Raw genomic sequence first — 26,066 nt, 5'->3', positions numbered from 1 at the left:
ACTGTATCCCTGGTTTCTACCTCATTGATCTCAGCTCTAATCTTGATTATTTCCCTTCTTATGTGTGGAGTTGGTTTGATTTGTTGTTGATTCTCCAGTTCTTTAAGGTGTAGAGACAGCTGGTGTGTTCTGGATTTTTCAATTTTTTTGAGGGATGCTTGGATGGCTATATATTTCCCCCTTAGGACCGCCTTTGCTGTATCCCATAGGTTTTGGATCGAAGTGTCTTCACTTCGAGGCCTGGGGACTCCTGCCCCCAAGGGGCTCTCCCACTCGGTCGGTCCAGGAAAGGCTCCACTCTGGAAATCCGCACGGGGCGGGAGCTTCTGATGTGCATTTTGCTACCAGCCTCACGATTAGCAGCGAACGCCCACAAGGATAGCACACGACTAGACGAGACATTTCAGCGAAGGACAGAGAAAAATAAATCAGATCCACAGCGCCACGTGTGAATAACAGTCCGACGACAGGAAACACGACACTGGTGCACCAGCCGCACCACCCCAGGGACAGGCAACAGAGCCACAGGAGGTGGAGGGCACGGGGTGTGGGGGGTCCTGGAGGACCAAACTATCATTGGTTTCCATGAATTGTTTAAGTTCTTCTTTGATTTCCTGGTTGATCCAAGCATTCTTAAGCAAGGTGGTCTTTAGCTTCCAGGTGTTTGAGTTCCTTCTGAACTTTTCCTTAAAAATTGAGCTCCAGTTTCAAAGCATTGTGATCTGAGAATGTGCAGGGAGTAATCTCAGTCTTTTGGTATCGGTTGAGTCCTGATTTGTGACCCAGTATGTTATCTATTCTGGAGAAGGTTCCATGTGCACTTGAGAAGAATGAGTATTCTGTTGTTTCAGGGTGGAATGCTCTGTATATATCTGTGAGGTCCATCTGGTCCAATGTGTCATTCAATGCTCTTGTTTCTTTATTAATTTTCTGCTTCGACGATCTGTCTATTTCTGAGAGAGGCGTGTTAAGATCTCCAATGATCAAGGAAACAAAGAGGCAACCCATGGAATGGGAGAAGATATTTGCAAATGACAGTACAGACAAAAGGTTGATATCCAGGATCTATAATAAACTCCTCAAACTCAACACACACAAAACAGACAATCATATCAAAAAAATGGGCACAAGATATGGACAGACACTTCTCCAATGAAGACATACAAATGGCTATCAGACACGTGAAAAAATGTTCATCATCACTAGCCATCAGGGAGATTCAAATTAAAACTACATTGAGATACCACCTTACACGAGTTAGAATGGCCAAAATTAGCAAGACAGGAAACAACATGTGTTGGAGAGAATGTAGAGAAAGGGGAACCCTCTTACGCTGTTGGTGGGAAGGCAAGTTGGTGCAGCCTTTTTGGAGAACAGTGTGGAGATTCCTCAAGAAATTAAAAATAGAACTTCCCTATGACCCTGCCATTGCACTACTGGGTATTTACCCCAAAGATACAGATGTCATGAAAAGAAGGGCCATCTGTACCCCAATGTTTATAGCAGCAATGGCCACAGTCGCCAAACTGTGGAAAGAACCAAGCTGCCCTTCAATGGACGAATGGATAAGGAAGATGTGGTCCATATACACTATGGAGTATTATGCCTCCATCAGAAAGGATGAATACCCAACTTTTGTAGCAACATGGATGGGACTGGAAGAGATTATGCTGAGTGAAATAAGTCAAAAGAGAGTCATTTATCACATGGCTTCACTTATTTGTGAAGCATAATAAATAGCATGGAGGACATGGGGAGATAGAGAGGAGAAGGGCGTTGGGGAAAATTGGAAGGGGAGGTGAACCATGAGAGACTATGGACTCTGAAAAACAGTCTGAGGGTTTTGAAGGGGCATGGGGTGGGAGGTCGGGGTACCAGGTGGTGGGTATTATAGAGGGCACGGATTGCATGGAGCACTGGGTGTGGTGCAAAAATAATGAATACTGTTATGCTGAAAATAAAAAATAAATTAAAAAGAGATTACACAAAGGTGTGTGTTTTGAATTTTAATCAATAATGATCAAGAAAAAAGTGAAAGCAGAAGATCAATTTTTAAACATATTTGATGGGATCACAAGGAAATTAATATAATGAGACAAGTCAACAATCTATTTATAGTCATCAAATGTAGTTTGTGTCTCTATTGCAAATGCAATTGGTGTCCATTGTGGAAGTTTTGAAAAAAAAAAAAAAACAGATAAAGAGGAAAACAGAATCACACAAAACTGTGTGTGATTACTACCCAGAGATAATGACCACTAATTTTTTTGTATATTTTTGTCTTGCTAAGCATTTATATAGATTTTATAAACACTTATAAGCATACTAACATGTTCTATAATCTACTTTTTACTGAATATATTATGAATGTGTCTTCATATAACTATTGTTCTAAAAAGCATTCCCATCTTTTCTTTATTATAAGGAATACAGTGTTTTAAATCCTTACAAATCCTTACTTCTTCTCTATGTGTTTCCATGGTATAAATTACTAGAAAAGAAATTAGCTCAAAGAGCATACAATTTTCTAAGGCTCCTATCATCAATAATCAATGGTTTTTATTATTAACAGTTTTGGTGACAGGTAGTGATCTTCTCTATTTAATGTGCATGCCTTTGGATACTAAAAACATCAGCTACTTATCATATATTTATTAGAAGGCATGAAGTTTAAAAAAAATTTAATAGCTGAATTTCAGTAACCATCTCAGTTATGAAAATGTTCATGTTTCAACAAATATTTTGAGCAGCTACTCTGTATTTCTGTGTAGAAGGGACTCTAACCTAGTCTCAAGATTAAAGAGCATTCTAAACTGATACAGATTCCCTCTAAAATTAGTTGATAACTTTGGACTAATGTTCCAAGGCTGTTTGTTCTAAGCCGGATCTCTAGCCCCTCTTCTATATAATACCTTTTATCCAGAATACCACATGTAATATGAGCAATGACTATGATCTGGCTCTCACTTTACTAGCAATTTATTTAGTGGTTTCCACCTACTGACAGGTTCTTGAATGCAAGTTTTACAATGATGATGAATAACATAGTAAGACCAATTATGTCTGACCTTGTCCCATTTTAAACAAAAGAGACATTATATAAGCATCACTAAACTCTATATAAGAAAATGAGGTTTTATTTACTCTTTACAAGTAGAAAATACAAACCACACCAAGTTAAAGCTATTCTCTCAAAGTAGTGGAAACCCAAATGCAAATGGGATGGAAGAAGGGACTAACCATCGAGTATAGAGAAGCTTTTTAGATACAAATATCATCTTATATGCTCTAAGAAATTTGAAAGACATTATCAACATCATCCTATAATTTCTTAGGATATCAAGTAATTTGGTATATTTTATTTTTCAGCAAGTTTAAAATGTGCTAAAAAATAATAATCTCACAAAATTAACACTCCTTAATGATTGGATGCTGGAATTAAATTTTAAGGTAGATGTTAACCTCAAGTCATCCTTAAAGCTTTTTTGAGATTTGGAAAAACTTGCATTAAGATTGAATACCTGAAAAAAACAAGTTCATGTAATTAAAAACTCACTTGCAGCTTCCTATCAAATTTCTGATTTCAGAATAGTGGAATTCTTCAAGATAGTCTTTTAACCTCATATTATCCTTGTAGAAATGGTAAGTACAAGTGGAAAGGATATAATTAACCCCCTCAAACACAAGTTCTTAGAGAATATTTCTCACAAAATTACCAAATTGTCCACTAATAGTGAAGAGTGGAAGAATAAAGGTAAAATATATTTAACATATAAAATATAATATATAAAATATATTTAACATATTTAATTTTACCCTGAAATAGCCCAAATTTTGAGTTTGCTGACATATTAGTGTCAATTCAGATGATTCGGATGATTACTCTCCATTCAGATGATCTGTCCAATTCAAGCCATACTCCGTTAGGTGCCAAGTGTATCTCAGTGAAGCTTGGAGGGAGGGTGGTCCCAAAGTGCATGGTTCCATAGTAAAGCCTCTAGGAAGTGAAGCAGTCTTTCTATTTCCTGGGACAGACTTCTGCAGGGAGAATCTGAGAGGTGACAGATGACTTTAATGTCATCATGCAGGTGCCAGCAGAACCACAGAGGAGCAGTGGTTCTAAACTGTGAGTTATAAATGCAGCCATGTTGTAGACAGATGTATCCAGGTGACACTAAGAACTTAAGAATGGGAGGTGATCATCCAACAAGAATTACAAGCATTGGACAGTCTCTAAACTGACTCATTCAACACAAACAGATGATCTGTCAGAGAATAATGACTTTCAGGACTTTCATTCTCACTCTAATGCTTGATATTAATGACCTTTCAGAATGGTTGATATCAGTGGGGTTTCATCTGCTACAAAGAAAGAAAACCAGTAAATGAATCAGTTTCTGAATAAAGGTACAAAACTGTCCCTGAAAAGGAAGCAGAATGGCAGTTCTTGGAGAATAAGAACTAGTGTGGAACTGAAGTATACATTTAATAAGCAAAACTCTCTTATGACCTCCTAATTTAATCTCATGGGGGTTGTGTGAAGTGGAGGAGGGAGGGAAAGAGAGGGGGAGGGGAAAAGAGATTGATTTATTTTACTGTAGACAGTAATGTCATCAACTTAAGCTTGACCACAAAATTGAATCCCTGGAGAACATATTCACAATATAGGGCTCCTCCTCCCACAAAACCCTGAAGTTTGAAACAGCACTTTTAATTTCATAAGAGCCCGCTTAGGATACATTGGCCTGTTAGATGTAAGACGTGTGTCTTACTGATCATTCATGGGATTGTATGTCTGTAGCATGCAAGGCTCTGTATCAAATGCTGCCATAGAGGATTTTATGGTCTAGGTGAAAATTTCTATAAAGGTCCAGGTAGTAAATATTTCAGGTTGTATGGGCCAGGGAGTTTCTACTGCAACTACTCAACTTAGCCCTTGTAGCACAAAAGTAGGCTTAGAAAAAGTATATATGAATGAGTATGGCTATTTTCCAAAAATCTTTATTTATGGAAGCTGAGATTTGAATTTTGTATAATTTGTATGGTATGGCACAAAATATTATTCTTCGGATTTTTTTAATCATTAAAAATATAAAAAACACTCTTAGTTCACAAGCTATGTAAAACAGGTAGTAGGCCAGATTTGAGTTAATCTAACCCCCTGGTCTAAATTATAATAAATGGAAGATAGTTGCCTTGGGGATGTACAAACAAAATGTCGGTAAGTCTACAAAGATAAAAGAGATCTCTTCCAGTTGAAAACTTCATGAATGAGGTGATATTTGAACCGGTTTGAAGGGTGAATTTTTCTTTTTTAAGATTTTATTTATTTATTTGGCAGAGAGACAGAGAGAGAGAGAGAGAGCACAAGTAGGCAAAGCAGCAGGTGGATAGAGGGAGAAACAGGCTCTCTGCTGATCAGGATGCCCAAGGCAGGGCTGGATCCCAAGATCCTAAGGTCATGACCTAAGCTGAAGGCAGATGTTTAACTGACTGATTTACCAAGGCACACCTGAAGGATAGAATTTTAATTTAAACAAAGTTTACATGTAGGGATACCTGGGTAGTTCAGTTGGTTAAGCATCTGACTCTTGATGTCAGCTCAGGACATATCTCAGGGTTGTGAAATCGAGCCCCACATGGACTCTGTGCTGGGCATGGAGCCTGCTTAAGTTTCTCTCTCTTGGGGTGCCTGGGTGGCTCAGTGGGTTGAAGCCTCTGCCTTTGGCTCAGGTCATGATCCTGGGGTCCTGGGATCGAGCCCCGCATCAGGCTCTCTGCTCAGCAGGGCGCCTACTTCCTCCTCTCTCTCTCTGCCTGCCTCTCTGCCTACTTGTAATCTCTGTCTGTCAAATAAAATAAATAAAATCTTAAAAAAATTGTGATATATACATACAGTGGAGTAGTACACAGTCCTAAAAAATGAAGGGAATCCTATCATGTGAAGAATGGGATTTTATAGATGGGTTAAAGAGCCACACAGGGGCACTTTTGTGAGTAAAATGGAGCATTGCTAATGGTTACTAGGTTACTAGGACACTAGGTTTAAATGCTGGCTGTTCCATGCAAGTTGGAACATATAGGTTATTCCAGGAGGAAGAATCTAAAGGAGCCATTTAACAGAGTGCCCTGAGTGTAGTCAAGGGAAGCTGCATAGGTGTATTCAATGAATGAAAAATCCTGAGTTGGTTGAAGCACATTCAGAGGAATAATGGGAGAAAAAGCTAGAAAGATAGTCTGGGGCTTGAACTAGGATTGAACTTGTAGGTTCTTAAACATAAAGCTAAGACATTTAGAAAGTATTAAGTAGGTGGAGGAGGGACAGTGCTATTTTTTCTCAACAATAGAATGATACCATCACATATAACTGATAACCAGTGATCTACAGAATGAATCAGATCAGGTAGAGACTACATACAGGAGCCCAATTAAGAGACCATGGCACTAGTTTGAAGACAGGATAAGAGAATTTGGATTGAGTCCAGGCAGTAGGAATAGAAAGGAAGGGGTAGATGAAAGATACATCAGAGAGAAGTAGACAAGAGAACTTGTCAATTCAATACAAAAGATAAGCTAAGAAAGGAAAAGTCAAAGAAAACTCCCACGATTTAAGTTGCGGTTACTAGACACATAGTATATTTGTGGGTTCCAGATAGGAAGGAAGGAGAAATCTACAAATGCATCTATAATTGGGATCCTATCCTTCATTTTGCAATTTGGAAAAATAGGATAAGATAGCAATGGAATTTCTGTAGTTTAACTTTTGAAAATAGTTTTGTATCAGAGTGGCTCTATCTGAATAGAGTTTTGAATAGCTTTCTGAATAAATGTGAATGTGAACTTTTTTTTTTTGAAAAAGTTGGACTTTGATTTGGAAGGAGGGTGACAGAGAGGATTGGGGAATATTTATCTTTAACTATTCTTTCTTTCTGGGTCCTAGTGGGATGCAACCCATTTTTAACTTAGTACAGTAGCTCATAGTGCTTGCTTTGAAAGTAAAAATGAATGCACTTGAGAAAAAGGCACAACAATGACAGACCTCTAGGTAGAATATGATTTAGAATGATTTTCAGCCATGAGGTGGTATCACGCAGGTATTATAATAGCTGTCTTAAGAGTCTTAAAAATTATCCAAATTAAATAAATAAAAAAAACCACACCCAATTTCTGGTCTTGTGATTGACTTCCAAGTTTCAAGACTGGAAATGATATATAAACTAAACAAACAGTAGAACAGGTCAGTGAAATCATGAGCTGGTTCTTTGAGGAAAATAATAAATTTGATAAACACCTTGCCAGACTTATCAAAAATAAATGAGAAAGGACCCAAATAAATAAAATCACAAATGAGAGTGGAGAAATAATAACCAATGACACAGAAATACAAACAATTATAAGAGGATATTATGAAAAATTAAATGCCAACAAATTGGACAATCTGGAAGAAATGGAATAATTCCTAGAAATACATAAACTACCAAAACTAAAACAGGAAGAAATGGAAAACTAGAACAGACCCATAAGCAACAAAGAAATTGAATCAGTAATCAAAAGCTTAAAATTAGCAAAAATCCAGGACCAGACGGGTTCCAGGAGAATGCTACCAAACATTTAAAGAATAAATAATATCTATTCTTCTCAAACTATCCAAAAAAATGAAATGGAAGGAAAACTTCTAAACTCATTCTATGAGGCCAACATTACCTTGATTCCAAAACCAGACAAAGACTCCATCAATAAGAGAACTAGAGGCCAATATGCCTGGTTAACATGATATAAAAATTTTCAAAAAATGGTACTAAATAGAATTTAACAGTATATTAAAAGAATCATTCACCACATTTGAGTAGGATTTATTCCTGGGCTGCAAGGTAGTTATATATTTGCAAATCAACATGATATAACACATTAATGAAAGAGAGGATAAGAACCATATGATCCTCTCAATAGATGCAGGAAAAGCATTTGACAAAGTACAACATCCACACATGATAAAAACCCTGAACAAAGTAGGGATAGAGAGAATATACCTTAATATTATAAAAGCCATATATGAAAAATCCACAGCTAGTATCATCCTCCATGGAGAAAAACTAAGAACATTTCCCCTAAGGTTAAGAAAAGACAGAATGTCTACTTTCACCGTTGTTAATTAACGTCATCCTGGAAGTCCTTGACTTAGCAATCAGACAACAAAAAGAAATGAAAAGTGTCAAAATCAGCAAGAAATAAGTCAGACTTTCATTATTTGCAAATAACATGATACTCTATATGGAAAACGCAGAAGACTCCACCAAAAATTGCTAGAACTGATACACAAATTCAGTAGTGTTTCAGGATACAAAATTAACAGACAGAAATCTGTTGCGTTTCTGTACAACAATAATGAAACAGCAGAAAGAGAAATCAAAGAACTGATCCCATTTACAGTTGCACCAAAGCCCATAAGATACTTAGGAATAAACCTAACCGAAGAGGTAAAAGACCTGTAGTCTGAAAAGCATAAAACACTGATGAAGGAAATTGGAGATGTGAAAAACATTCCATGCTCATGGATTGGAAGAACAAATATTGTTAAAATGTGTATGATACTGAAAGAAATGTATATCTTTAATGCAATTCCTACCAAAATACCACCAGCATTTTTAAAGGAGCTATAACAAACAATCCTGAAATTTTTATGGAACCAGAAAATACCCTGAATAGCTGAAGTCATCTTGAAAAAGAAAAGCAAACTGCAGGCATCAGGATTCTGGACTTTAGCTCTATTACAAAGCTGTAGTCATCAAGACAGTATATATGGTACTGGAACAAAAGCAGACCCATAGATCAATGGGACAGAACAGAAAACTCACAAATGAACCCACAACAGTGTGGTCAACTAATATTTGACAAAACAGGAAAGAATATCCAATGGAAAGGGGAAAAAAAGCAATCTCTTCAACAAATCATGTTGGGAAAACTGGACAGCCACATGCAGGAGAGTGAAACTGGAGGACCACTTTCCTATACTATATACAAAAAATAAATTCAAAATTCTGAAAGACCTGAATGTGAGACAGGAAACCATCAAAATCCTAGAGAAGAACACAGGCAGTAACCTCTTTGACATTGGCCATAGCAACTTCTTACTAAATACGTCTCTTTTTTTTAAAGATTTTATTTATTTATTTGACAGACAGAGATCACAAGTAGGCAGAGAAGCAGGCAGAGAGAGAGAAGGAAGCAGGCTCCCCGCTGAGCAGAGAGCCCGATGCAGGGCTCGATCTCAGGACCCTGGGATCATGACCTGAGCCGAAGGCAGAGGCTTTAACCCACTGAGCCACCCAGTCACCCCCTAAATACGTCTCTTGAAGCAAGAGAAACAAAAGCAAAAATGAACTATTAGAATTTTATCAAGATAAAAAGCTTCTGCAGAACAAAGGAAACAATCAACAAAACTAAAAGACAATCTACAGAATGGGAGAAGATATTATAAATGACATACCTAGTAAAAGGGTAGGTTTGCAAACCCATAAAGAGCTTATAAAAAACTCAACACACAAAGAACAAATCATCCAGTTAAAAAATGGGCAGAAGACATGAACAGATACTTTTCTAAAGAAGAATCCAGATGGCTAACAGACACATGAAAATGTGCTCACGAGAGAAAAATAAAAAATACAATGAGATACAACCTCACACCAGTCAGAATGGTCAAAATTAACAACACAAGGAACAGCAGGTGTTGGCAAGGATGTGGAGAAAGGGAACCCTCTTACACTACTGGTCGGAATCCAAACTGGTACAACCATTCTGGAAAAATGTATGGTGGTTCCTGAAAAAATTAAAAATAGGACTAGTCTATGTCCCTAAAATTGCACTACTATGTATTTACCAAAAGGATACGAACATACATTATTTGAAGTGATATGTGCACCCTGGATGTTCATAGCAGCATTATCAACAGCAGCCAAATTATGGAAAGAGCCCAAATACTCCTCAACTGATGAATGGATAAAGAAGAAATGGTATATATATCTATATATATAGATATAGATAGATATAGATATATCTATATAGATATATCTACATTTATATATATATCTACATTTATATATATATATATATATATATATCTACATTTATCTATCTATCTATCTATATATATACCCTTAAACCATTGTGCTATCCAGGCACCCTGCCCCCTATTTTTAAGAAGGAGTTTCTGGGGCACCTGGGTGGCTCAGTGGGCTAAAGCCTCTGCCTTCAGCTCAGGTCATGATCCCAGCATCCTGGGATCGAGCCCCACATCGATCCCCCTCTCTCTGCTTCCCCCTCTCTCTCTGCCTGCCTCTCTGCCTACTGTGATCTCTGTCAAATAAATAAATAAAATCTTTAAAAAAAAAAAAACAGAAGGAGTTTCTAAAATAACAAAGAGTGGTCCAGGTGAAAAAACGCGGGGGTAGCTGGCTTGCTGATTTCAGGGCTGCTAGGTTGGTCTAGGGTGCAGCTGGGGCCATCAAGTGGCACCCATGAGGGGGAGGGCTCAGCTTGCATGTGGAAGGCCCTCACCGACTTCTAGTGCTCCTCAGCGGGAAAGTGAGCACGCCAAGTTGCTTCATGGAGAGCTGAGAGACCCAAGTTTCTTACCCCCATCTCCACATCAGGGCCAGGCCCTTTCCCTGGGGAGAGTTAGAAGTCACTTCATGTCTGGCTATAAAGATAAATAAAGAGAAAGAGAATCTGGACCACTGCCCTTTGGGAACATAGCACTAGTTTGGACCATGACTCTGCACAAAGACCAGAAAAGTATATGGGACCTTAAACTCACCTTCCTTACTTGTATCAAATGACAACCAGTTGACTGATCTTCCATCCCTTTGCTTTTGATAGGGGAAAATTAACTGGTCTGGCTAGAGGGTATGGTCTACTTTCTCCAAAGCAATGTACCAGAAAAGCAAAGCAGATTTGAATACATTATCCTCCCTGCTCCAAGAATATAATCCCCAAACACCTCAAAGTGTGAATTATTGAGAAATGCTATCCCACCATGGTGGGAGACTGCTGGGGGATAGTTGTGTGGGCATGGAGTAGTCCCTGGTGCTGTAGCCTATACCTGGCACCAGGAGAGGGAGAGATAGAGAGAGAGAGAGAGAGGGAGGGAGAGAGAGAAACCATAGTGTAAAACCCCATATGGAACCAAAATTCGAGGTGATGCCCATTCATCAGTGCTAGTAGCTGAGGAGTAAGGGTTTTAGTTTTTAAAAATTTCCTTTTGGGCTCTGCTGCTTTCTATGTGCCCTGTCCTTTGAGATTGGCAAGTTTTTTCCAGTCATTGCTAGTATATGTTTACCTCTCCTTGTGCTTGCTACATAATGTCACAAATACATAACATTATAATACTATGTAACATTAGATTATTATAAATAAGAATTATATAATTATATAATATATAATTTTATATAATTATATAAAACATATAATTATATATAGTATATAATTATTGGTATAAACATATTATAGGAATAAACATATTATAAGTATATAATTATAGGATGCTGGCTAATCTGGTTCTTCTGGTCACACCTGATCTTCCTCTTCTTGGTGGTTCTGATTAAACAGAAGGGCTTTAACAACTTCAAAATTTCTAATTAAGGCACACCAGTGTTCTAGTTTTCTCTCCTTTAGTTCTTTACCCACAGACATTTCTTACTAGATTTCCCCTATTTAACTACTGCTGTCAATTTAACAACCTCCTGGTAGGATGAGAACCTGATTTTGAATAGGGTCTGTCAGAATGCATGTGAACCAGATACTCTTCCTCACCTCCAAGCAGGTTTTTGCTTTTCAATGATTTTTAACCAAAGAAAGCTAGAGCACCTGTTTTCTTCTCTTTTTATTATTATTATTATTATTATTATTATTATTATCACAATTCTTTAAGTGAAATTTAAAATTCCTGGGTTGAAATTGGATTTAAGCAAATGATAGTTTGTGGATTGAGCGTGATTAACTTTCTCCATGAATGATTCATTTCCTATTGTGGGATAGAGTAATCGGGATATGGGTGACATTTTAGATATGGTCAATTTGAGGCTTTACAGAAAACTGAAATAATATTAGAACAACTGCTAAATGAAACGGTTAAGAATTGGAGATCTAGATATTTGTTCTACTTTACCCTCTATCTACTTCTCTCTCATGGACCTTAAATAAGTCAAATCACCTTACTACCCCCTAAAAACCCAAAGGTATTCTTAAGAAACTCACAAGGTATGTGAAAGCAGTAAAGGTATAGCTGGGCTTTATCAGTGGAAGGTATTACTGTGTCTGTTACTGTGCAGTTATTATTCATTATTATTCCTACTACCATCACAAAAAATAGTGTGTAACTTCCACCAGCCTGCACTAAAACATTAGAGGATATATCCTTATGCTCTCAGGAACAAAGAAGTTTTTGCTATGAAAATTCTCATGTGCAACTTTTAATCCTGCCAAATAGTTTGATATTTTTTCTTTACTAATAAATTTTTCATTACATTTCAAATAGAGATTTGTGGGATTATTTCTCACGTTCAAGATACAGTTTTGGCCTTCCAAACCACTTACCAGCTGAACAAGATATAATATTAGGGTTAGGAAATTAATTGAAAGCTTTGAGTATCCCTGCTGGATCTTTTTTTTTTTTTTTTTTTAAGATTCGATTTATTTATTTGACAGGCAGAGATCACAAGTAGGCACAAAAACAGGCAGAGAGAAAGGAGGAAGCAGGCTCCCTGCTGAGCAGACAGCCCGAGGCAGGGCTTGATCCCAGGAATCATGACCTGAGTTGAAGGCAGAGGCCCTAACCCACTGAGCCACCCAGGTGCCCAAAATTCAATATCTTTTTTTAAAAAAAATATTTTATTTGTTTATTTATTTGACAGAGAGAGAGAGATCCCAAGTAGACAGGCAGGCAGAGAGAGAGGGGGAAGCAGGCGCCCTGCTGAGCAGAGAGCCTGAATCCCTGCTGGATCTGAGCTTGATTTGTTATCCTTTACAAATAAATGAGTCTCTATCAAGCCAGTTTTTCTCTAAACCAAGTCTGACAATATCTAGTTTATGAAATGGCTGGGAAAATTACAGTTTTGAGCCATTTCATTTTTTAATGCATTATATACATTATTGTGAGTTTGGTTGCAAATCTACCCCCTATACAAGTTTATGTAGTCAGTCCTTTACTTAATAAATAGTACCCTTTTTTAAGAGAAGGAGAGAGGTGGGGGAGTGGGAGAGAGAGAGAGGGAGAGAACCTTAAGAAGGTACCATGCCTACTCTGTTCCACTGGTCTATGTGTCTGTTTTTATGCCAGTACCATGCTGTCTTGGTGATCACAGCTTTGTAGTAAAGCTTGAAATCAGGTAACGTGATGCCCCCAACTCTATGGTCAAATAATATTCGACAAAACAGGAAAAAATATACAGTGGAAAAAAGACAGTCTCTTCAATAAATGGTGCTGGGAAAACTGGGCAGCTATATGTAGAAGAATGAAACTCGACCATTCTCTTACACTGTACACAAAGATAAACTCAAAATGGATAAAAGACCTCAATGTGAGACAGGAATCCATCAGAATCCCAGAGGAGAACATAGGCAGTAATCCCTTCGATATCAGCCACAGCAACTTCTTTCAAGATATTTCTCCAAAGGCAAAGGAAAGAAAAGCAAAAATGAACTTTTGGGACTTCATCAAAATCAAAAGCTTCCGCACAGCCAAGGAAACAGTCAAGAAAACAAAGAGGCAACCTACGGAATGGGAGAAGATATTTGCAAATGACAGTACAGACAAAAGGTTATATCCAGGATCTATAATGAAATCCTCAAACTCAACACACACAAAACAGAAAATCATATCAAAAATGGGCAGAAGATATGGACAGACACTTCTCCAAAAAATACATACAAATGGCTCTCAGACACATGTAAAAATGTTCATCATCACTAGCCATCAGGGAGATTCAAATTAAAACTACATTGAGATATCACCTTACACCAGTTAGAATGGCCAAAATTAGCAAGACAGGAAACAACATGTGTTGGAGAGGATGTGGAGAAAGGGGAACCCTCTTACACTGTTGGTGGGAATGCAAGTTGGTGCAGCCTCTTTGGAGAATAGTGTGGAGATTCCTCAAGAAATTAAAAATAGAACTTCCCTATGACCCTGCCATTGCACTACTGGGTATTTACCCCAGAGATACAGATGTAGTGAAAAGAAGGGCCATCTGTACCCCAATGTTTATAGCAGCAATGGCCAAACTGTGGAAAGAACCAAGATGCCCTTCAACGGATGAATGGATAAGGAAGATGTGGTCCATATACACTATGGAGTATTATGCCTCCATCAGAAAGGATGAATACCCAACTTTTGTAGCAACATGGACGGGACTGGAAGAGATTATGCTGAGTGAAATAAGTCAAGCAGAGAGATTCATTTATCATATGGTTTCACTTATTTGTGGAGCATAACAAAAAGCATGGAGGACATGGGGAGTTAGAGAGAAGGGGGTTGGGGTAAATTGGAAGGGGAGGTGAATTATGAGAGACTATGGACTCTGAAAAACAATCTGAGGGGTTTGAAGTGGCGGGGGGGTGGGAGGTCGGGGTACCAGGTGGTGGGTATTATAGAGGGCACGGATTGCATGGAGCACTGGGTGTGGTGAAAAAATAATGATACTGTTATGCTGAAAACAAACAAACAAATAAATAAATAAATAAGAAGTTTCCATGCCCAGCCTGGGCTTTGATCTCACAACCTGAGATTATGGCCTGAGCAGAAATCAAGAGTTGAATGCTTAACTGACTGAATCATATAGGTGCCCCAATAAGTAGTACCCTATAAATGTGTATGTAGAAAGATAATGGGGGGGGGAGGGAGAAGTGGAAACTGGCTTTTATTTTTTTTTTAACTATACCATACAGTGGGGAGGCACAATGAGGAAAACCATAAAATCAAATAAATTACCACTTCATATAAAAAAAAATTACTTGATATTGCTAGACTTGTCTCTAAAAACATCATACAAATAAAGAACCAAAAGAAAATAAATACTAAGAATTCTGAGGGAGCTCCTTTAATCCTGGAACTGTGACCATTCCATCACTGCCAAATCTCTGATTACAGGAATACATCTGATACACCTTTTGGAAATACTGGATATGAAATGGCATAATTACTATTACTACTTTTCCCCCTTTCCTATATTTGTTTACTAGGTAAGATGCTGTTCTGGGCCCCTTTTAATTCTGTATTTTTTTCTGTCTTTAGGAATTGTACAGATGTCCTGTGCTGTATCATCTTCGTACTGTTTATCATTGCCTACATTCTTTTAGGACTCGTGGGTGAGTAAATACAGGTATAGGAGAGATTTAAAATTTGCTAATGGAATAACAACTAAGTCAATGTCACATTTTTAATATTAATCATTTTCTTCCCCAAACCTTGTTATTATTGATTATTGTCTCTTCTAGAATGACTGTGCCTCACCGGTACTCATTGGGTAGCAGACTCAAACAATAATAAAAAGTAGTTTATTTGAAGGCAAGTCCATATTACTTAAGTAGCTACAATTATAAAGAAGGAAGAAAAATATCTTACGGTTTTGGGGCACCTGGGTGACTCAGTTGGTTAAGTGTCTGCCTTCATGATCATGCCTTGGGTAATGATCCAGGGTCCTAAGATCATGGTCCCACTCAGCAGGGAGCTTGCTTCTCCCTCTCCCTCTGCTCTCTCAAATAGATAAATAAAATCTTTAAAAAACCCCAAAACTTATGGTTTCTTATTAATCATTTTTACTCATGAAATTCTCTTAAGCAGCTAATTATGTTCACGTTGCTATTTACTAGTATGCACTAAGGTCTAGATTAGTTTAGGTAATATATAAACTTTTTTATAAGCAAATGAAAAAGAAGGAATAATTATTAAGAATCTCACCACATTGTATATATACAATGGAATATTATACAGCCATCAAACCCCCGAAATCTTGACATTTGCAATGACGTGGATGGAAATAGAGGGTATTATGCTAAGCGCAATAAGTCAATCAGAGAGGGACGATTAACATATGTTCTCACTGATTTGAGGAATTTGAGAAACAAGACAGAGGATCATAAGAGAAGGGAGGGAAAAAATTAAACAAGATGAAACCAGAGAGGGAGCCAAACCTAAAGAGACTCTCAATCTCAGAAAACAAACTGAGGGTTCCTGGAGGTGAAGAGGGTAGGAGGGACGGGGTGACTGGGTGATAGACATTGGGGAGGGTATGTGCTAGGGTGAGTGCTGTGAATTGTGTAAAATTGATGAATCACAGACTGTACCCTTGAGACAAATAATACATTTATGTTAATAAAAAAAAAGAATTTCACCACATAATTCATTGATGTTTAAGAAGTCTTATTGTCTTTAACTATGAGGAAGGGATATTCTGTTATTTACTGTTAGGCTGAAGATTTTTCTTTGAAGGTGAAAATAAAGAGAAAAATGTACAAATTATTAACATTTTTAAAAACCTACCAAAGGGTAAGCAATAGTTTCTGTAAAAAAAAGTTTTCATAATTGCATGCGAATATATCACTTTTCCCTTTGAGACCGAAGTCCTGTTCCTTAGATGCTGACTCAGGAAACTTTAACGTATTATTATGAGAGCAGGGGTTAGAAAACCTCAGTAATTCTAGTACCAATAATGAATGGGCTGAAGTGTGTGGACGGAATGCATAAGCAGAAAGGAGACTGTGCCTGCCAGAGGAACAGTGGAAAATCCTCTTCCCGGTTCTTCAGTTTTATCTCCCATTAGGAGAAGTACTTTGAGAATAGCAATTGGAAGTAATTTTCAAAAGATCACCTCATTAATACCATGCAAAAACTATGCAGAATTGGAGGATTCGAAAAAGTAAGGCAGTAAGAAAAGTAGGGAGGGAAGAATAAAGGAGAAGAAACCACAATACTAAATAATGTTCTCTAAGACCTTCTGAAGATTCCTTTGTTATATCTTCCAAGCATTTTAACTTCTCAACATTAAGGCAGTTGTAGCACAATACACAGTCTGTGTGTTGAATATTATAATATCATAAATTTTCTTATGCAGTTAAAAGAATTTTAGCTTCTCTAACTTTGGGACTCATCTCTAACTTTGGGACTCATCTTGCCTTAATTTTTTCTTTTTTGATTACTGTTACTTTTTGTCAGAGAACTGACATTGGTTGCATAAGAGAAAGAAGACTTAGAGTCAGGTTCTTCTAGGGTTTCCTTATATTACTTAGTGGATTTGGGCTACTTTCTTAACCTCGGTTTTTCTCATGTGTGAAGTATATAAACACCATCTACTTTGCAGGGCTGCTGTGTGGAGTAAATGAAATGATATCCAGGTACACCAATAATACAAATTACTGGGCAGTATTTCATTTGCTATTATTGTGTAATCTAGGTGTTCTGAATTTTAATAAATTGCTTTTAAGTGTAATTTACTATATTGTTTCTATGGCAGCTCATAATTTGGGTTATTAAAGTTTGAATACACACAGAAACTTCATAAGGATCTCGTACTGTCTCCTCCATTTCTCAGGACAAAGTTGTAGCCCACAGAGAAATGTGTTCTGTCCTTAAATAGAGCTGGAAAAGCCACTGTCACTCTCTTACCTGCTGACACAGTAGAGAAAAAAGATGGGAGTGTACCCCATCATCCCCTCTGGAGCAAGATAAGAATTTTGCTTCTTGGTTTAAGATCTCCAGATTTGGTTTATAAATATCATCATTCACATGAAGAAATTGAAGGATAAATGTTCCCTAAAGAAAAACTGTGTTCAGTATTGGATTTAGTGATTCTTCCAAATTAATCCTGATGCCACTGATTAAAATGAATGACTCATAAAATTTACTTTATATATATACATGCATATACACACACATTTATATATATACACATTTATTATATATATGCTTATATATATATACACACACAGTTATATATATATATACATATTTACTCTATATATATACACTTGTCTCATTCCTGAACTACAGATAGCCTAAATAGTCCAAGATAAACTTTAGTCTTCAGTTATGTCCTGTGTTGGATTAAAAGAAGAATGAAGGTAAACGATTAGCAGAGATTACTAGGAGTGTGAAAAAGTTTTTGACAAGAATCTGTACTTCATCTGATGAGAGATGGTGCTAACTCAATTTCACTGATGTGTATTATAAGTAGTGTGAAATCAATGAAAGGTAATCTTGCTTAAAGTGGCTCTCCTGCCTGCCACTCCTCAATGATTGCAAATCCAACAGGAAGAGAGGTACCCCAAGTCAGCACTACTTTATTTATTTATTGAAAAAGATATACGTGTTTTTATTTTATTTTCAAATTTTAACTTCAGTATAGTTAACATACAGTGTTATTTTAGTTTCAGATGTACAATATAGTGATTCAACAAGGTCAGTACTACTTTTGCTGCTATTTTACTATCCCAGAAGGAGAAAGAAATGTTCTCTTCCCCAGCAACAGCCCAGCAATGACCACTGAGGGACAGTCATAACTCAGCCAATGAGAAACCACTATACTTCAAATTCCAGGTTACTCCAATTGACTTTTTTTTTTTTTTAATTATAGCCCTCTCAGCTTCCCTTTTCCTCTTCATAAAGCCGTGTTCATCATCTCCTTTGCTCAGTTTTGTTGTAGCTTGCTCTTGTTATTCCCGAGTTAAACCCATTTTTGCTGGTGAAACAACTGGCAGTTTTATTTTTAAGGTTCAAAGTACTTTGACATCTTTTGCTGTTTTGTTAGACCAGGGCCTTCCAAGGTATATCTTTTGTCCATTTCTTTTTATAAGAAGTTTTACCATGAAAAAGCCACGTTTCTTGCAAATTCTGCTGTGGGGGAAAAAAAAAACCTGTTCTGTGCCCTTTATGTGGAATATGGCCAGCTAGGGTAACACTTGGATGCAACAAAGGCACTTGACATTCGGCTAATGAAAAGCAGAACTTCTGTTCAAGTGAGTAAAGTGGAGTCTGGATAGAAGATAATCATATCTTGAAAGATCAAACTAACGTTTATGATAATCGCTGCCTTTTGTCCCACTTCACTGACGGCTGCTATCCAATTATTGTACTAACTAGAAAAATGAATAGGAATATTTATCATGCAAATTGTCCTTTGTTATCCTTGTGCTAACATTATACAATAATAGCACAATTTTAACATTTAATAAATTTTTAGTTCTCCTCATATCCCTTTTAAAAGAATTTTAATTTCAGTATAGTTAACATACAGTGTTATATGAATTTCAGGTTTACAATGTAGTGATTCAGCAACTCTATACATGACTCAGTGCTTATAAGAAAAGTGGACTCTTCTTTATCCCCTTCACCTATTTCACCCATCACCCCACCCTCATTTGTCTCTATAGGTTAGAGTCTGTTTTTTGGTTTGTCTCTTCATTTTTCCTGTTTGTTTTGCTTCTGAAATTCTATGTGTGAGTGAAATCATTTGCATTTGCCCTATTTTTCTCGTTTTTTTTTTTTTTTTTAAATGTATTTCCAGTTGAGTATGTCAGTTCATTGTTGTATTTACATATAAAGCCCTTGGAGTTAGGGTCCAAAGTTTGTTTTTTGGTTGTGCTTTTCAGTCTTAGGAATAATTATTCCTATTAGTTGAAGTGATAGGACATTAATACAAAAGTAAAATAATGTAAACAAACTGAGAACTCTCACTGTGCTGTGAGAGGCCCAACCCACGTGGAGAAGCTCTGTGTGGGGGTCTGATCATCAGGCTCAGCTGAGCTCCCAGGAACAGTATTTACTATCCACTTCACAGGGTCTTCAGATGATTGAAGCCTCTGTCAACATGGGACTGCAGGGGCCCCGGCTGAGGCTTCTCCAGATTTCTGACTGTAAAATCACTAGCAGAATAAAATGGTTGTATTGAGCCAGGGGGTTTGGAGGTATAAAAATAAATAAAGAGAACAAAATTTTGTACCTGGAAGTGAGATGCTGCTTAACCAAACCTGAAACACAGGCATTGGTTTTTAAGCCAGGGTATGTTCAGAAGCCCAATGAGTTTGAAGGAAACTATTAGAGTTTGAAAGAAAATGAGAAAAATGCAGTTAGAAACAGGAGAGGTCACTTTACTACATGGAAGCAGCAGTTTGGCAACACTGTTGCAGCTGGTAATGTAGGAAGTAGGAAATGTACCTAATGAATTCAGTGATCTAGCTGACTAGAGCGTGCCTATGAGAGGAAACAACCCTGAAGGGCCTCATCCACACCTGGCCCTGACTTGGGTGATGAGATCCAGACTTGGAACCAGAGCCTGATGCTTTAATTGGATGAGGCTTCTGGGGATCTTGGGAGAGTATAAACGTGTTTGATTGCAGAGAGAATGTAACAAATGTGTTGCTGGAGGCTGGACTAAGGTTGTTTTAACACATGGCTGTGACTTCTTTGCCCCTCTTTCTGCGGAGAAGTATGGAATCCCAAGCTTCACCAGCTTCACTTTGCTGGTGAAGCTTGGGGTTCCTTCAATGGAGAAATGAACTAAGCCAAATAAGACTAGTTGGGGCCTTGATGTGCAGGTGATTTATAGATTGGTGGCAAAGGATAAATGGAAGGCCATCATGGGTCCACTGCACTTTCCAATAGACTGAAAGTACCAAGTACAGAAAGGAGGAGGCTTTGCATAATTCAGTCTTTTTTTTTTTTTTTAAGATTTTATTTATTTGACAGACAGAGATCACAAGTAGGCAGAGAGGCAGGCAGAGAGAGAGGGAGGAGGAAGCAGGCTCCCTCCTGAGCAGAGAGCCCGATGCGGGGCTGGATCCCAGGACCCTGGGATCATGAACTGAGCCGAAGGCAGAGGCTTCAACCCACTGAGCCACCCAGGCACCCCTGCATAATTCAGTCTTAAATCTGTCCTAGAATGAGGTAGAGAATAAACAAAGGAGTTAAATTAATAATTAAATGTGGTCAAACTTGACTCCATCATTTCTGGTGTTAGAGTATATGGGGTAACAATATGGCGTTATGTGTACTTTATATTCATTGCTTCAGGAAATCCAGCGTATCATTCTCTTCCCTAACTTGAACTACCCCAAATGCCAAGGAGGGTGGAGTCTTACTTCTGATGTCTAGGTGGAAAGAGAGACCTTAGTGTCTACTGGACCACTGACATTTCTGTTGGTGCCGTTTGGTATCCTTTCTCAGTCAGTTGCTCATCTGGATCCTTCCACTACTGTAGTGGTTTCCTATGCTAGGATCCAAAAATAGAGCCTATAGGTCTTTATGCAGTGCTCAGCCATTTCTCCCTGAAGCACTACTAGTGTCTGAATGCAGCCCCTACTCTTAGGCCCCAGTATTCAGCCTAGGGGACCAGCTCAGTCTCTGCCTTCATGGCAAGGTCCCTTTTGGAGTATTTGTATTCCTTTTGGCCTTCAGACTTGGTTCAGGGTCATTCTCACCTGTCCTAAATTGAATTCTCAGTAAGGTTTGAGTTCTTGTCCATTTCTCATGAAGAAAGTTGATCTTCCCCATCCCAAGGAATGCAGAACAAAAAGGAAAAAGCATGTTTTCATCACTGAGAAATCACTCAGGTGAGCTTCTGAAGAGCAGAGGTAATTCCAAGGTGACTTTGAGTCTGTCATACCCAGAAATAGTGAAGAGTTTATCTTACTAATAAATAAATGTAATGTAAATATGAATTACACCTCACCAAGCATCCTGTTACAGTTTGTGATCTTGATGGTATGATCCTAATGTTCATGGGAAGGGGAAACCTGTGATGGACAGCGGCTCTGACAGGATACCCCACCATGCTTTTAGTCTACCCTAAAACTAAAACGTGCCTTCCTATCAGATCACAGCTTGGAAACATTGTTCTAGCAAGAAATTTGAAGAATTCTAGTTCTTTTATTTTTAAAATTGTTCTACTAAACTTCATCTTTTTTTTTTTAAGGTTTTTGTTTTTCAGATGTTCATTCCAGTATAGTTAACATGCAGCGTTATATTAGTTTTGGGTAAACAAGATAGTGATTCAGCAACTCTATAAATGACTCAGTGCCCATTGTAAGTGTACTCTTAACCTCTTTCCTTTATTTCACCCATCTTCTCTCCAGTCTCCCCTCTGGTAACCATCAGATTGGTCTCTCTAGTTAAGTCTGTTTCTTGGTTGGTTTGTTTTTTTCTTCAATTCCCCACGAGAGAGGAAATCATATTTGTCTTTCTCTGACTGACTTAACTTCACTTAGCAGTCTACTCTCAACACTCATGTTTTACAAATGGCAACATTTCATTTTTTTAATGGATGAGTAATATTCCATTTTGTGTGTGTAAGCATGCATGTGTATGCTTGTGCACGTGCACACACACCCCACTTCATCCATTCATTCATGGACAGGCAGCTTCCATAATTTGGCTATTGGAAATAATGCTGCAATAAACATAGGGATGCATATATCTTTTCAAACAAGTGTTTTCATATTCTTTGAAATATGAAATATCCAGTTGTGGAATTACTGGATCATATGGTAATTCTATTTTTATTTTTTTGTGTTACATACATACATACATACATACATTTCACAGTGACTGTACCAGTTTGCATTCCCATGAACAGTGCATGAGGTTTCCTGTTTCTTCATATCCTGACCAAGAAACTTGTTGTTCCTTGTGTTTTTGATTTTAGCCATTCTGACAGGTATGAGGTGATATCTCATTGTGGTTTTGATTTGCATTTTTCCTGATGATTAGCAATATTCAGCATCCTTTCATGTGTCTGTTGGCCATCTGTATATCTTCTTTGGGGAAAAGTCTGTTCATGTCTTCTGCCCATTTTTAAAGTAGATTTTTTGGGGGGGGTGTTGAGTTGTATGAGATCTTTATATATTTTGGATACTAACTCTTTTTTTAGATATGTCATTTGCAAATATCTTCTCCCATTCAGTAAGTTGCCTTTTAGTCTTGTTGAGTTTTTCCTTTGCTGTGCAGAAGCTTTTTATTTTGGTATAGTCCCAATAGTTTATTTTTGTTTTTATTTCCTTTAGGAGACATATCCAGGAAAATGTTGCTATGGCAATGTCAAAGAAATTACTGCTTGTGCTTTCTTCTAGGATTTTTACAGTTTCAGATTTCACATTTAGGTTCTTAATCCATTTTGAGTTTATTTTTGTGTATAGTGTAAGAAAGTGGTCCAATTTCATTCTTTCACATATGGCTAACCAGTCTTCCCAAGCTATCCATTGAAGAGACTGTCTTTTCCCATTGCAAATTCTTGCCTCCTTTGTCAAAGATTTGACCATGTAATCATGGACTTATTTCGGGGTGCTCTATTCTATTTCATTGATCTGTGTGCTTATTTTCATGCTAGTCTCATACTGTTTTTGATGCTACAGCTTTGTAGTATATATTGTAATCTGGGATTATGTTACCTCCAGTCTTTTCTTTTTCAAGATTGTTTTGGCCGTTGGGGGTCTTTTGTGGTTCTGTACAAATTTTAGGATTATTTGTTCCAGTTCTGGAAAAAAAAAATCTGTTGGTAGTTGTACAAGGATTGCATTAATCTGTAGATTGTTTAGGGTAGTATAGACATTTTAACAATATTTATTGTTCCAATCCATGAACATAGAATTTCTTTCCATTTGTACTATCTCCAGTTTCTTTCCTCAGTATTTAATAGTTTTCAGAGTATAGGTCTTTCACCTTCTTGGTTAAGCTTATTCCTAGGTATTTTATTATCTTTGGTGAAATTATAAATGGAATTGTTCTCTTAATTTCTCTTTACTTCATTATTTTTGTGTAGAAATGCAACAAATTTCCATATTGATTTTGTAACCCATGACCTTACTGAATTTATTAATCAATTCTAGTAGTTTTTGGTTCAGTCTTTATGGTTTGCTCTATTTATAGTATCATATCATCTGCAAATAGTGCCGCTTCCTTACCATATGGGACGTCTTTTATTCTTTGTCTGATTTCTGTGCTAGGAATTCTAGTACTATGTTGACTAAAAATGGTGAGTGGGCATCCTTGTCTTATTCCTGATGTTAGAGGAAAAGCTCTCGGTTTTTCAGCATTGAATTTGATGTTAGCTGTGGGTTTTTCATTTATGGTCTTTAGTACATTGAGGTATGTTCCCCCCACACCCAAACCTCTTTCTTTGAAAGTTTTTACATGAATGGGTGTTGGATGTATAACAACTTTTCTGCATCTATGGAAATGATCCTATGGATTTTTTCTTTTTTTTTTTTTAAAGATTTATTTTTATTTTTATTTATTTATTTGACAGACAGATCACAAGTAGGCAGAGAGAGAGAGGAGGAAGCAGGCTCCCCACTAAGCAGAGAGCCCGATGCAGGGCTCGATCCCAGGACCCTGAGATCATGACCCGAGCCCAAGGTAGAGGCTTTAACCCACTGAGCCACCCAGGCGCCCCTGGATTTTCTTTTCTTGATGTGTGTATGTATCATGTTGATTTATTTGCAAATAATGAGCCATACTGCATCCAAGGAACAAATCCTCTTTGATCATAGTGAATGACTTTTTAAAAATGTGTTGTTGGATTTAGTTTGCTAATTTTGCTAATTTTGTTGAGGATTTTGCATCTGTGTTCCTCAGAAATATTGGCTGATAGTTCTCTTTGTAGTGTCTTTGATTTTGTATCAGGATGAATCTGGTCTCATTGAATGAATTTAGAAGCTTTTCTTCCTCTTCTATTTTTTGGAATAGTTTGAGAAGAATAAATATTGCCTCTTTAAATGTTTGGTAGAATTCACCTATGAAGCCATATGGTCTTGTACTTTTGTTTATTGGGAGGTTTTTGATTACTGATTCAGTTTCATTGATGGTAATCAGTCTATTCATATTTTATATTTCTTCCTGATTTAGTTTTGGGATATTATGTTTCTAGGAATTTATCCATTTCTTCTAGGCTGTCCAATTTGTAGATATATAGTTTTTCATAATATTTTCTTTTAATCATTTGCATTTCTGTGAGATTGTTTATTTCTTTTTCATTTCTGATTATGTTTAAGTCCTCCCTCTCTTTTCTCCTTTTTCTCCCCCCTCCCTCCCTTCCTTTGGATGAGTCTGGGTATAATCTTATCCATTTTGTTGATCTTTTCAAAGAACCAGCTCCTGGTTTTTCCTTCTGGCTTGGGGCTTTATTTTTCTTTTTCTGGCTCCTTTAGATGTAAGGTTAGGTTGTTTGAGACTTTTCTTTCTTCTGGAGGTAGGCTTGCATTGCTATAAACTTGCCTCTTAGAACAGTTTTGCTGCATCCCAAAGACTTTGAACCACTGGGTTTTCATCTGCATTCATCTTTGTGTATTGTTTGATGCCCTCTTTGACTTCTTGGTTGACCTGTTCATTGTTTAGTAGCATGTTATTTATCCTCTATGAATTTGTATTCTTTCCAGCTTTTTTCTTATGGTTGACTTCTAGTTCCACAGCATTGCTGTCGGAAAGAAGCATGTTATGACTTTGATCTTTTTGAATTTGTTGGAGATTGTTTTGTGGCCTAATATGTGATCTTTTCTGTAGAATGTTCCATATGTGCTTGAAAAGAATGTGTAGTCTGCTGTTTCAGGACAGACTGTTCTGATGTATCATTTAGATCCATCCATCATGTCCAATGTGCCATTCAAAGCCACTGTTTCCTGGCTGATTTTCTGTTTGGGTGATCTATCCATTGATATAAATGGGGTGTTAAAATCCCCTACTCTTATTATATTACTATTGTTCATTTTCTTTGTTATACGCTGCTCTGTGTACTTGGGTGTTCTCATGTTGGGTACATAAATATTTACAATTTTTCTATCTTTATGTTGGATTGTTACTTTTATGATTATATACTTTCTTCCTTTGTCTCTTGCTACAGTCTTTGTTTTAAAGTCTATTTTGTCTGATGTAAGAATTGCTACACCAGCTTTCTTTTCACTATGGTTGCAAACGTAGTGATTGCATATGGTTGCATATTCAATGCTTCTTATCTCTTCACTTTTAATCTGCATGTGTGTTTAGGTCTGAAATGAGATGTAGGCAGTATATAAATGGGTCTTGCTTTTCT

At 37.2% G+C, this 26,066-nt stretch overlaps 1 protein-coding gene across 1 annotated transcript in view; it reads left to right on the top strand.

Annotated features, from left to right (window-relative positions):
- Positions 1–26,066, top strand: part of SLC44A5 (solute carrier family 44 member 5) — a 398,499-nt gene that overhangs the window by 256,744 nt on the left and 115,689 nt on the right. The window contains exon 4 of the mRNA XM_059376880.1: positions 15,287–15,360. Within this exon, the coding sequence (XP_059232863.1) occupies positions 15,287–15,360 (74 nt within the window). The remainder of the gene's footprint in view (positions 1–15,286; positions 15,361–26,066) is intronic.

Source organism: Mustela nigripes, chromosome 14 (assembly GCF_022355385.1).
Source record: "Mustela nigripes isolate SB6536 chromosome 14, MUSNIG.SB6536, whole genome shotgun sequence".
Taxonomy (NCBI): Eukaryota; Metazoa; Chordata; class Mammalia; order Carnivora; family Mustelidae; genus Mustela; species Mustela nigripes.
The sequence above is the reverse complement of the archived record's forward strand: the minus strand, read 5'-3'. Positions and strand labels throughout refer to the sequence as shown.